General features: G+C 37.7%; 1 protein-coding gene across 8 annotated transcripts in view; it reads right to left on the bottom strand.

Moving 5' to 3' along the window:
* COG5 (component of oligomeric golgi complex 5) overlaps positions 1–12,830 on the bottom strand; it is a 282,724-nt gene that overhangs the window by 96,779 nt on the left and 173,115 nt on the right. For 7 of the 8 annotated variants that reach the window (XM_065883739.1, XM_065883732.1, XM_065883735.1 and 4 more), the window contains one exon: positions 9,661–9,742. The exons of the other annotated variant lie outside the window; for it this stretch is intronic. In XM_065883739.1, coding sequence (XP_065739811.1) covers positions 9,661–9,742 — 82 coding nt within the window. The remainder of the gene's footprint in view (positions 1–9,660; positions 9,743–12,830) is intronic. 8 annotated transcript variants of the gene reach the window in all.

Below are 12,830 nucleotides of genomic sequence, written 5' to 3'. Positions count from 1 at the left end.
GATGTTTATTTTGTATTAAGCACTGTGCTATGTGATAGGAATGTAATATGGAATATAAGTACACAGAGATGCTTTCTCTAGAGCCTAATGGGAGATACAGCGAGGCAAGGAGGTGAGCCAGTACAATGCAGTGGGGTAAGGACTGAAACTGGGAACATGTCAGAGTTTTGTGGGAGCAGATAGAGGATATCATACCCATATTTGAGTGTGTGTATGGGGAAGGAGGCATCAAGGAACACTTTATTTCTAAAGTGAGAATGGAAAGATGAGTGTGACTTTTCCAGATGAACAGGGGATATAGACATGTGTTTCAGGTATTGTAAATACTGAGAAAAAGGAGGATGATTCATTCAGGAACAAAAGCTCAAGAACAGAAATTTAAAAAATTAAAAAGGAAAGTAATGATTGCTAAAGAGAGGAAGGGACCAGAGAAGTCAGGTTGGGACTGTATCCTGAGAGTAACAGGGGTAAGAAGAGTGGAAGAAGAGTTGTTAAGACCAGTGCTCCCATCTTAACAACTAAAGAAGCCAGAGATAGTGTTTAAAATTCAAGCTTGCCCCATACAGAGAACCTCTGCTGGACAAGAGGGAAACTGGAAAAGCTTTCAGTGGTTCATGGAACTGAAGTGACAATTTTTAAACTTAAACATTCTCAACCCAAGCATCCTATGGAAGATTTACTTAGTTATGCAGTTGCAAGGAAGCTGGAGAACTAGGTCTAAGCTTCAAAAAGCACAGGTCAAAATATCCTTCATATTTCTGGAAACATATCTTAGGAAACAAAGACCACCTGGGGGGAGAGAACATGCTACCAACAGAGGCAGGTCTTCCTTCCCATGAAGACATTCACCAGATTGTGCAGTTTCATGTGGCGGGAGGCTAAAGAGCTTGTCTGAAAGCCACTGTAGGACAGAGAAAGATAACCTCAATATTTCAGGGCTAAGGCGACAAAGACTCTCCAACTTCTCAATTAAAGGCCTGGGAGAAGCATGCCTTAAAAAAGGGGAGGGGCTTCCCTGGTGGCGCAGTGGTTGAGGGTCCGCCTGCCAATGCAGGGGACGCGGGTTCATGCCCCGGTCCGGGAGGATCCCGCATGCTGCGGAGCGGCTGGGCCCGTGGGCCATGGCTGCTGGGCCTGTGCGTCCGGAGCCTGTGCTCCGCGGCGGGAGAGGCCACAACAGTGAGAGGCCTGCGTACCGCAAAAAACAGAAAAAAAAGGGGGTTGAATTAGAGATATACTGAGTCCTATTAAAACTGCAACTACCCCAAACCAACCCAATCCTAGAGTGAACTGAAATGGTCATACAAAGGGAGAGAAAAGAAACCAACAAAATACTTCATAATATGCAAATAAAATCCTATGAATCAGTAAGACATACAATTCTATAGAAAATCAACAGACGTGTAAAAGAGCATATGCCAATGGTCAATATATATATGGAAAAATGAATAATATCATTAATCATAAAGGAAATAAAAATTAAAGCTACAATGTGATTTGACTGAACATCCACCAGAACGGATAGAACAAAAAACAGAAAATAGCAAGTGATGCAAGGCTGTGGACAAACTGGGACTCTCATATACTATCAATGGGAGTTTAAATTGGTACAGTGACACTGGAAAACTTTTTGGCAGTGTCTACTAAAGCTGAGCATATGCATACTCTATCACCTACTATATTCATTTCCTATAGCTGCCGTAACGAGTCACCACAAACTTGGGGGCTTAAAACAATATGTGTCTTATCTTGCAGTTCTGGAGGTCAGAAGTACAAATTTGGTCTCACTAAATCAAAATCAAGGTGTCAGCAGAGCTACTTTCCTTCTGGAGGTTCTAAGGGAGTTTCTACTTGACCTTTTCACCTACCTCCATTCCTTGGCTTGTGGTCCCCTTCTAGCAGTTACGTCACTCCGATCACTGTTTCCACGATTACATCTCCTCTTCTGACTCTGCTACCGCCCTCTTACCCTTCTAAGGCCCTTGATGACTACACCGGGCCCACTCAGAAGATCCAGGATAATCTCTCCATCTCAAGATCTTTAAATTATATCTGCAAAATCCATTCTGCCATGTAAGGTAACACATGCAAATTTCTGGGAGGGCTATTATTCTGTCTACCACACCTACCTATTTTCCATTCCTGGGTTTATTCCCAATAAAAAAGGACAGAATTGTCACAGGTAGCATAGCTCAAAATGGGAAACCACCCAAATACCCATCTATAATATGGTGGATAAAATATAATGTGGCATATTGACCGAATGGTTTATTTTACAACATTGGGAATGACCTACAAGGACATGCAAAACATGGAGGACTCTTAGAAACATGGAGCGAGAGACGTCAGAAAACAAGCACAAGATTAAAACTGGATGATTTTATCTGCATAAAATAGCAATAATTGGGCTTCCCTGGTGGCGCAGTGGTTAAGAATCCACCTGCCAATGCAGGAGACACGGGTTTGAGCCCTGGTACAGGAAGACCCCACATGCTGTGGAGCAACTAAGCCCGTGTGCCACAACTACTGAGCCTGCTCTCTAGAGCCCGTGAGACACAACTACTGTAGCCCACACACCTAGAGCCCATGCTCCTCAACAAGAGAAGCCACTGCAATAAGAAGCCTGCACACCGCAACGAAAGATTGGTTCCTGCTCTCTGCAACTAGAGAAAAGCTCGCATGCAGCAACGAAGACTCACCACAGTCAAAAATAAAATAAATGAATAAAAATAAATAAATGAATTATTGCTCGTTTAAATAGCAATAATTAAAGCAAAAAAAAAAAAAACCCCATCTCTACCATCAGAAATTAGTGGTTACTCTTCTTAGGAGAAGAAGAGGCAGAAACTAGAAGGGGGCATGAGGGGAGCCTCTGGATTCAGGTAATATTCTGTTTCTTGATCTTGATGCTGTTCTTCATCTTGGTAACACAGCTATATTGAGATTTGAAATATTCATTTAGGTATATAAGTATGATACACATACCTTTTCTTTATGAGTACAGTTGGCCCTTGAACAACACGGGTTTGAGCTGTGTGGGTCCACATACATGTGGATTTTTCAATAGTAAATACTACAGTACTACACAATCTGCAGTTGGCTGAATCTGCAGCTGTGGAACCACAGATCTGGAGAGCCAACCATAGTGATACATGGATTTTTGACTGCACAAAACGTTGGTCCTCCTAACCCCCATGCTGTTCAACGGTCAACTGTATTATACTTTAATGAAAGATTTTTTTTTTTTGTGGTACACGGGCCTCTCACTGTTGTGGCCTCTCCCGTTGCGGAGCACAGGCTCCGGACACGCAGGCTCAGCGGCCATGGCTCATGGGCCCAGCCGCTCTGCGGCATGTGGGATCTTCCCGGACCGGGGCACGAACCCGTGTCCCCTGCATCGGCAGGTGAACTCTTAACCAATGCGCCACCAGGGAAGCCCCAATGAATGATTTTTAAAAAAAGAAGTCAATGAAAGACTTTTCAAGTCTTTTAAGATTTTTGCAGTTTTATTTAGATATAATTAACTTATAACATTTATTAATATGTACAACATAATGATTTGATATATGTGCAAGATTTTATCAGAGAATTATATGATCAAATTTGTCCTGTCAAAGAAAGTTTCTAAAAAGTTGCTTGATGACTAGACTTAATTTCTGCCAGGTTATACAAACTTTCAGTACTTTTAAAAAACACTCCTCTCAAGTTCTCAAATCTAGAGACTTCTCTTTTTCAGCAAGCTCCAAGTTTTCTTCTTTATGTGCTACATGGTGCTCAGGATGGTCCCTTGTAAACTCATTAGAGCTCTGTAGCAAAAGAATACTTCAGGGGCTTCCCTGGTGGCACAGTGGTTGAGAGTCCGCCTGCCGATGCAAGGGACACAAGTTCGTGCCCCGGTCCGGGAAGATCCCACGTGCCGCAGAGCGGCTGGGCCCGTGAGCCATGGCTGCTGAGCCTGCATGTCCGGAGCCTGTGCCCCACAAAGGGAGAGGCCACAATAGTGAGAGGCCCATGTACCGCAAAAAAAAAAAAAAGAATTCTTCAGTTGCAGGGATCAAAATTCTAAAAGGTACTTAAAATGAGGGTGTGAGCTCTATCTCCTAAGTATATATATTTAAGTTGTACATTAACTTTTAGGAAATGCATCACAGGGACTTCCCTGGTGGTGCAGTGGTTAAGAATCTGCCTGCCAACACAGGGGACACAGGTTCAATCCCTGGTCCAGGAAGATCCCACATGCTGCGGAGCAACTAAGCCCATGTGCCACAACTACTGAGTCTGTGCTCTAGAGCCGGCGAGCCACAACTACTGAGCCCACGTGCCTCAACTATTGAAGCCCTCACGCCTAGAGCCTGTGCTCTGCAATAAGAGAAGCCACTGCAATGAGGAGTCCATGCACTGCAATGAAGAGTAGTCCCGGCTCACCGCAACTAGAGAAAGCCTGTGCACCACAACGAAGACCCAATGCAGCCAAGAAAAAAAAGAAATGCATCACAGTAAAATCTCATTTAACATGGACACCATTCTAACATTTTTTTTAAATCTACACTAAAGTATTATAATTGTATAGCTTGTTTATCTCCCTATTTCAAAGGAAGAGTGGACTCCCAATTTATCACTGTATCTTTAAAAAGGTAAAGATAATGAGTTTTAGCATATATTTTAAGTCTTAAAGCTTTCTATATCTTCTAACGTGCCTATCTCCTAAAGCGTTTCTCTTATTCACACTTGATTTTCCAAAGCACTACAGATATATACCATGTAGCTTTCTTAACTGTATGAATCAACTCCTTGAGTTGCTTAAGAGTTTTGATAGATTAATATTGCACAAAGGGTTTTAAATTTTTAAAACAGATTTACTTGCCAGAACATTTTAAGCATATTTCAAAAAATGTTTTTAAGTGCTTATGCTATTATAAAAGGGCACTGGCATCTTTTCTTCCTTGCTTCCTTCCTCTTTTTCTTTCGTCCTTCCTTCCAGTCAACAAGCATTTATTGAAGCCTTACTGTGTGCTAGGTACACTTTTAGCCATTGAAGATACTACTACCATGATCAATGTCTTATGGGGAATTAAATTCTAGTGGGAGGAGGGAAGAGTTCAGACTAAATAAATAAATAGTGTGTTAGTAAGTGATGAGAGCTATGGAGAAAACTAAGGGGGATAAGACATTCTGGGAAAATCACATTATAAAGAAGAATTATGAAGTCATTTCAGAGTTCAAAATGGTAATGTTTATTTTGCTTGTTTCTATTGAGACCTGAAAAATATATGTATCATAAGCCAACAGGTTGGTGAACAAACATTATTATCTGGAAACTACGATGAGAAATAACAGACATAAAGCTTAGAAATCATCTTGGAAATAACTATCAGCCACAGATAATTAAAGCAGCACATTTCCTATAGAAGCTATTCTGAATATTCACAGTGACAAGTTCAGGCCCCTTTCCTTTTAAATAAAGTAAATTCACTGTCAAACCCCTAGATTATATTTTATTATATCTAATAGAACTTATTTTTTTAAGCATGAACATTTAAAATCAGAAGGAACATGTTTCTAAGTAGGAAATTTTTCCTTTAGATATTTTCTGCCAAATATTACTTACTTAACACAATCTGTTACACTGTATATAATCTTCAACTCTGCAGATGATTGTATCTCCTTTATATTGCCTGTCTATAATTTTAAACAATTACTACAGTACACTCCAGGGACTATATGTGCTATATAAATGGACTCTGTCTCTTTCTCCAGCCTTGAAGCTGGGCAAATGCAGACCTTGTAGGCCTGTAGGGTGCAGCCCAACAGGTTCTCAGGTGTTTATCACTTTATTTTAATTTTGTAGTATTTTTCCTCAAGGAAAGGATTAGAGAGAATATACCTCTTCCTCACACGAGACTGGGAGGAGTGCCTGTTCCTGAAAGCCAAACTAAAAAACCTCACAATTCACAGAGTATCTGGTAGAGTCTAGCCTCCGTAGTGGGAAATAATTAGCTCTAGACTAAACACTGCTCAGGTTTCGCCAATAAATCTAAAAAGCAAGACTCAAAGGAACCAAATTATTTTTTAGTAACTTGACAGTACCCTAGAGTAAGAATACTTAACAGGAAGACAAAAGTATCTAGTACTAAACAAGGTAAAATTCATGTGTGATACTGAATCACAAATTATCAAACATGCAAAAAAGTAGGAAAAAATATCAATGAGGAAGAAGAAGAAAATTCAATCAACCAGACCCAGAACTGACAGAGAGGAATGAATTAGAGACAAGGGCATTTCCATTCCAGTCGCACTCCCTAGAGTTATACTCTCTTAATATCTGTGTGATTTGTTGGGATGAAGTTTACCTTATACAATTTCTACTAAAAATGTGCTAAATCAACCAATAGTAAACAATATTGGGAGATGTAATGGTTAAAGGTTTGAAATATTTCAAGTATCCTAAGGTTATTTCTTTGGTATGCTCCTACCACATTGAGAGAAAAAAATATTCAAAATGCCAATTAAGTTTACTCATTAAAGAAAGAAAATAAAATACTGTCTACAGGGCTTCCCTGGTGGCGCAGTGGTTAAGAATCCGCCTGCCAATGCAGGGGACATGGGTTCAAGCCCTGGTCCTGGAAGATCCCACATGCCGTGGAGCAACTAAGCCCGTGTGCCACAACTACTGAGCCTGTGCTCTAGAGCTCAGGAGCCACAACTACTGAGCCTGTGTGCCACAACTACTGAAGCCCGTGCACCTAGAGTCCGTGCTCTGCAACAAGAGAAGCCACCGCAATGAGAAGCCCCCGCAATGAGAAGCCCGCACACCACAAAAAAGAGTAGCTCCTGCTCGCTGCAACTAGAGAAAGCACACATGCAGCAACCAAGACCCAACGCAGCCAAAAATAAATTAATTAAATAAATAAAATTTTAAAAGAAAGAGAGTAGGAATATACCAATCTAAAAAAAATAAAATAAAATACTGTCTACAACAACTCCAAGGCTTTGAAGTGATAAAGTAAAATTTTAATGAATGCTTGAAAACAGCAACAATGAGCTTTTACATTGCTTTCTTTTATTCTAAAAACTGAGGTTTTAATGAATTTTGTAATTATGCTTATATATTTCGTAGGTCAGTTTACATCTTTGTGTTTTCCTACTGGTATGTGAGTAAATGTATTCCACAACTGGCTTATAGTGTGAAAGTTAAATATTAAAGAAAACTTCATCATAACTGGTTTCATAAAAAACCATTACTTTCATACATGGAGTACGAAACTATTGAAAGGCTGTATTTATATAATACTATATTTGAATATTTGAAAAACTACCTCCTAAAACTGATAAATCAGACATTTTTCAAAACTAAAAACTTTCGTCATTTGGAAGATACTGTTAAGAAAATGTAAAGGCAAACCACAGACAGGGTACTATATTTGTAAAACATACATCTGAGAAAGGACTTGGCAGATATATAAGGATATTTTAAGACTCAATAATAAGAGAATAAGCTAAGAAAATTAAATAAAACTAAAAAGTCAGTCACTTTGATGAACACTTAACCAAAGAAGATATACAGATGGGAAATAAACCTACGAAAATCTAGTCATTACTAGTCTTTAGGCTAGTGAAGTTTTATTAAAAACACAATGAAAGTTCACTGAACACTCACAAGAATGGCTAAAATTAAAATGACAGGGCTTCCCTGGTGGCACAGTGGTTGGGAGTCCGCCTGCCGATGCAGGGAACGCGGGTTCGTGTCCCGGTCTGGGAGGATCCCACATGCCGCGGAGCGGCTGGGCCCATGGGCCATGGCCTCTGGGCCCGTGCGTCCGGAGCCTGTGCTCCGCGTCGGGAGGGGCTGCAGCGGTGAGAGGCCCGTGTACCGCAAAAAAAAAGACGACAGTATCATGGATTGATGAAAATGTAGAAGAATTATCATACATTGTTGATGGGGATGAAAAATGGTACATCTATCTTGGGAAACAGTTCAGCAGTTTTTTAAAGTTAAACATATATTTATCAAATGATCAGGAAATTCCACTCTACGTGTTTACCCAAGAGAATTAAGACACATGTCTACAAAAGACCTGTATGTAAATGACTGTAGTAGCTTTATTCATAATAACCCCAAACTGTAATAAACCAGTTATTCCCCCAACTGGAGAATAAATTGTGTATATCTACACAATGAAATTCTAATCAGCAATAAAAAGAAATGGACTACTGGTACATGCAACAACATGAATAAACCTTAAAATAACTACGTTGCTATACAAGAACTCATACTGCATGATTCCAGTTTTATGAAAATCTAGGAAAAGCTAACTTATACAGACAGAAAGCTTATCATTAGCTGCCAGGAGCCAAGAGGTAGGAATAGGAGATTAACTATAAGAGTACATTAGGGACATGGGGGTGGGGTGTTGGGGATAGAAATGTTCTATATCTTTTTTTTTTTTTTGCGGTACGCGGGCCCCTCACCGCTGTGGCCTCTCCCCGTTGCGGAGCACAGGCTCCGGACGTGCAGGCTCAGCAGCCATGGCTCACGGGCATGGCTCTCCGCGGCATGTGGGATCCACTCCGACTGGGGCACGAACCCGCGTCCCCTGCATCGGCAGGCAGACTCTCAACCACTGCGCCACCAGGGAAGCCCTGTTCTATATCTTACTTGTGATGGTGGTTATAAGGATGTAAACAACTGTCAAAAATTCATAGAATTTTCTGCTCAAAGTTGGTGAATTTTATATATGTAAATTACATCTCAAAAAAGCTGCCCAAAACAGATACCTAAAGCAGGGAGAAGCACAGTATTCTTTGAGTAGGGTGATTTGTAGAAGGAAATAGAATGAATCAGTCCTAAATAAACCCTCTGCTTAAGTTCTGTCTGGGCACACACGAATGAAGACCTTCTCTGTGGTCAATGCCTTGCTGCATACTCCTTTAGAAGTAGAAGTAGGGAAGCAAGGCAGTGTGGTTAATTCATTCTGGAGTTGTCAGGGACTAAATAATGTTTACATTACTAGGTACTTTCAGTAAATGTGAATAACAACTACATACAAACTCTCAAAACACTTTTAAAAGGCCTAGGTACATTCAACGCTCTTACATTCAGTGATTAGACAAAAACACTTATATGATATTAGCTAGTTTGTATACTTCATTGTTTAGAACTACCCTGTGCCATTATTTCATGACAAAAACAAACTAAGAAAAATTTGTTGGATTATATTTGGTTAAGCAACTTTTAATTCATGATGTGGGTATTTCAGCTGTTCATTCATCAAATCTTCATTTTAACAATAAAGGAAAAGCTATAAGGTCTCTGCCTTTTAATATCTCTTTGTTAGGAATTAAAATACTCTACAAGCTTTAACTAAATTCTTCAACATCAATCACCCTTTACATAGGAAAAATTCAGGTTCGTCTGACTGAATTATGGAGAATTAACTTATTCTTCTGGAACATTTTATTTCACATCCTAAGTATTTTAAAAGTGTAAAAAAAGAATTTATTGCTTATATAACTGAATATATAGGTAACATAAGAAATGACAATTAGCCAGGAGTTTTTAAAAGATGTTTTATAAACTAATAGAGCAAAACTTCTTGATATTAAATTTTAAAGTAACTGAAAAACTGTGAAATCAACTTGCAAAATAAATACTGCACTTACAGTTTGTTGCTGTCTGAAACTGAGAAGAAAGTGCCTGAGTAACTGAATTCCAAAACGTGTATAAAATTTCAGCGTGTCCATCCTATGACCCAAAAAAAGGGGATGTATTATTTTTTTAAAATTACAATGGATAAGACATAGCATCGAAAAAGTATTAAAAATGTATTTAAGTCTATCAAACAACGGAATTAAGTAACTAAGTAGAAATATATAGATGAGTCAAATCATGTCTCGTGTCATCATCCTTCTCTGCTACATACTTAGCTGTGTGAGCTTGGGCAAGTTGCTAAATCATTCTGTGCCTCCCTGCCCTCTGTAAAATGGAGATAACAGTACCCACACTGCAGGATTATTACAAGGATTTTAAAAGTTTATTAAAGTAAACTCTTGGGACAGTTCTTGGCATATAATAAATCTTCAGTGAATGTTATTATTATTACAATTATTATCATCATCATTTTATATACAGAAGGCAATTTTTGTTACCATAAGAAAATGAAGAACAAGCATGCTTAGACCAAGAGTGACCACCAAGATACAATTCACCAGTTACGAAAGAGAACTGCCTGAAGTACAGACACAATTTTGGTTTTGTTTTTTTAAGTCACAGGAATTCCTATTACTCAGCTTAGCAGGATACTGTCACTCAACTATTAATACATATTTTAGAAAGTAATTACTAAAACGAAAAGATAAATATTAGTTTAAGTGTCATTTGTTAAAACCGGACAAAGTATTTTAATACTGTTAAAAGAAAATGACACTTACAGAAATTTTACCAAGCTCTTTAAGGCACTTCTACATGTGTGATAATATTATATCAAATTGCCGTTATTCTATTTTTGAAGTACAACAATGCCAATTACACATGGTTCACCCTAGTAACATAAATATGTATAATGTTCAAATATGACTACTGTCATAAAAAAGAATAATTAGGAAATTCATTCATTCTGCTTTAGTTTTGTACTTGCAAAGAATGAAATTCTACTTTTCAAGGTTATAAGAAAGAAAATGAGCAATGAAAAATACTGATTTCTCATTTTTATGCCTATGCACATATCTATTTTCCTTGTTATTTGCTTCTTTAATAAGTTTTGTTTTGAATTCAAATGGGTATTGTGTATCATAAAAAGGCAAATCAAATAATTGCTAATTTCTTATGCAGTGATCACAAAATAGATTCAGATTACCAAGATTTTATGCAATATGTGTATTGTATATCATACACTTTAAAGTGGATGTTTTTCCAACAAGGACCTACAGCACAGAGAACTATATTCAATATCTTGTAATAACTTGTAATGGGAAAGAATCTGAAAAAGTATATACATATATAAATAAATGAGTCACTTTGCTGTACTGAAACTAACACAACATTGTTAATCAATTATACTTTAGTAAAAAAAAATAAAGTGAATGTTTTTCATCATATTAAAGAACCATTTTAATACATCACGTTAACAAAATGAAGGACAAAACCACATGATTATCTCAACTGATGCACAAAAACGCATTTGACAAAATTCAACACTTTCATGATAAAACCACTCAACAAGCTAGGAACAAGCTAGGTAATTACCTCAATATATTAAAGGTCATATATGAAAAGTCTACAGATAACAACATAATGGTAAAAATCTGAAAGATGTCTAAGATGCAGGAAATTTGGTGACTATATATGCTTCTACATACACACACATACATACACTTTAAAAAGTAAACTTGGGTCAATCTTGCTTAAGCATACAAATACAAAATTCTCACATATAATAGCAAATTGATTTCAGTATTTGAATTATCTACCTCAACAAGTAGGATTTATGTCAGCAAGGTACCTATCATTAAATATTAGGAAATATATTAATATAAGAGCCCAATGTCTCCAGAAGGAAATCTACAGGATCATTTAGCTGAGTTAATAAAAGGCAATTAACACCCTTTAATTAACAAAATAATACCCAGTCCTCATATGTTTTAAGTTCATAGAAAACAACGCATGAAATGATTCTTATACTTTTAAAATTATGATAAAAATCACAGAATTTACCATCTTTACTGCTTTTAAGTGTACAGCAGTGTTAATTCTATGTACCTTGATGTGCAAAAGATCTCTGGAACTTTCTCATCTTGTAAAACTGAAACTCTAAACCCATTGAGCAACAACTCCCATTTTCTTTCTTCCCCTAGCCCTTGGAAACTACCTATCTACTTTCTGTTTCTAAGAATGTGACTACTTGAGATACCTCATGTGAGTGGAATCATACAATATTTGTTTTTTTGTGTGACTAGATTATTTCATTTAGCATGATGTCCTTAAGTTTCATCCATCTTTAGCATGTAACAGAATTTCCTTCTTTTTTAAAGACTTAATAATATTCCATTGCATGTATGTATATACGTGTGTGTCTGTGTATCACATTTTCTTTATCCCTTCATCCATCGTCAGACACTTGGATCGCTTCTATCACTTGGCTATTATGAATAATGCTGCAATGAACATGGCTGGGCAAATCTCTCTTCAAGATCCTGTTTTCAATTCTTTTGGATATACTGTGTATCTCCAGAAGTGAGATCGCTGGATCATACATTAATTCTGTTTTTAATTTTTTTGAGGAACCTCCACAGTTTTTCTTAGCAGCTGCATGATTTCACATTTCTATTAACAATATACAAGGGTTCCAATTTCTCCACGCCCTCACCAACACCTGTTTTCTGTTTTGGAAATAGTCATCCTAATGAGTGCAGTGATATCTCTTTATGATTCTGATTTGTACTTCCTGATGATTAGTGGTGTTGATCATCTTTTAATATGCTTGTTGGTCATTTGTATGTCTTCTTCAGACAAGTATCTATTCAAGTCCTTTACACATTTTTTTAGTTGAGTTGGGTGGTTTGTTGTTGAGTTGTAGGAGTTCTTTGTATATTATGGACATCAACCCCTTACCAGATACATAGTTTGCAAATATTGTCTCTCATTCTGTAGGTTGCCTTTTCATTCTGTTAATTGTTTCCTTTGTCGCACAGAAGTTTTGAAGTTTGGTGTAGTCCCATTTGTCAATTTCACTTTTTGTTGCCTGTGATTTTGTGTCATATCCATGAAATCACTGCCAAGTCCAATGTCATGAAGATTTCCCAATTTCCTACTCTGAATTTTATAATTTTAGGTC

This window comes from Phocoena phocoena, chromosome 9 (genome assembly GCF_963924675.1).
Source record: "Phocoena phocoena chromosome 9, mPhoPho1.1, whole genome shotgun sequence".
NCBI classification, from domain to species: Eukaryota; Metazoa; Chordata; class Mammalia; order Artiodactyla; family Phocoenidae; genus Phocoena; species Phocoena phocoena.
The sequence above is the reverse complement of the archived record's forward strand: the minus strand, read 5'-3'. Positions and strand labels throughout refer to the sequence as shown.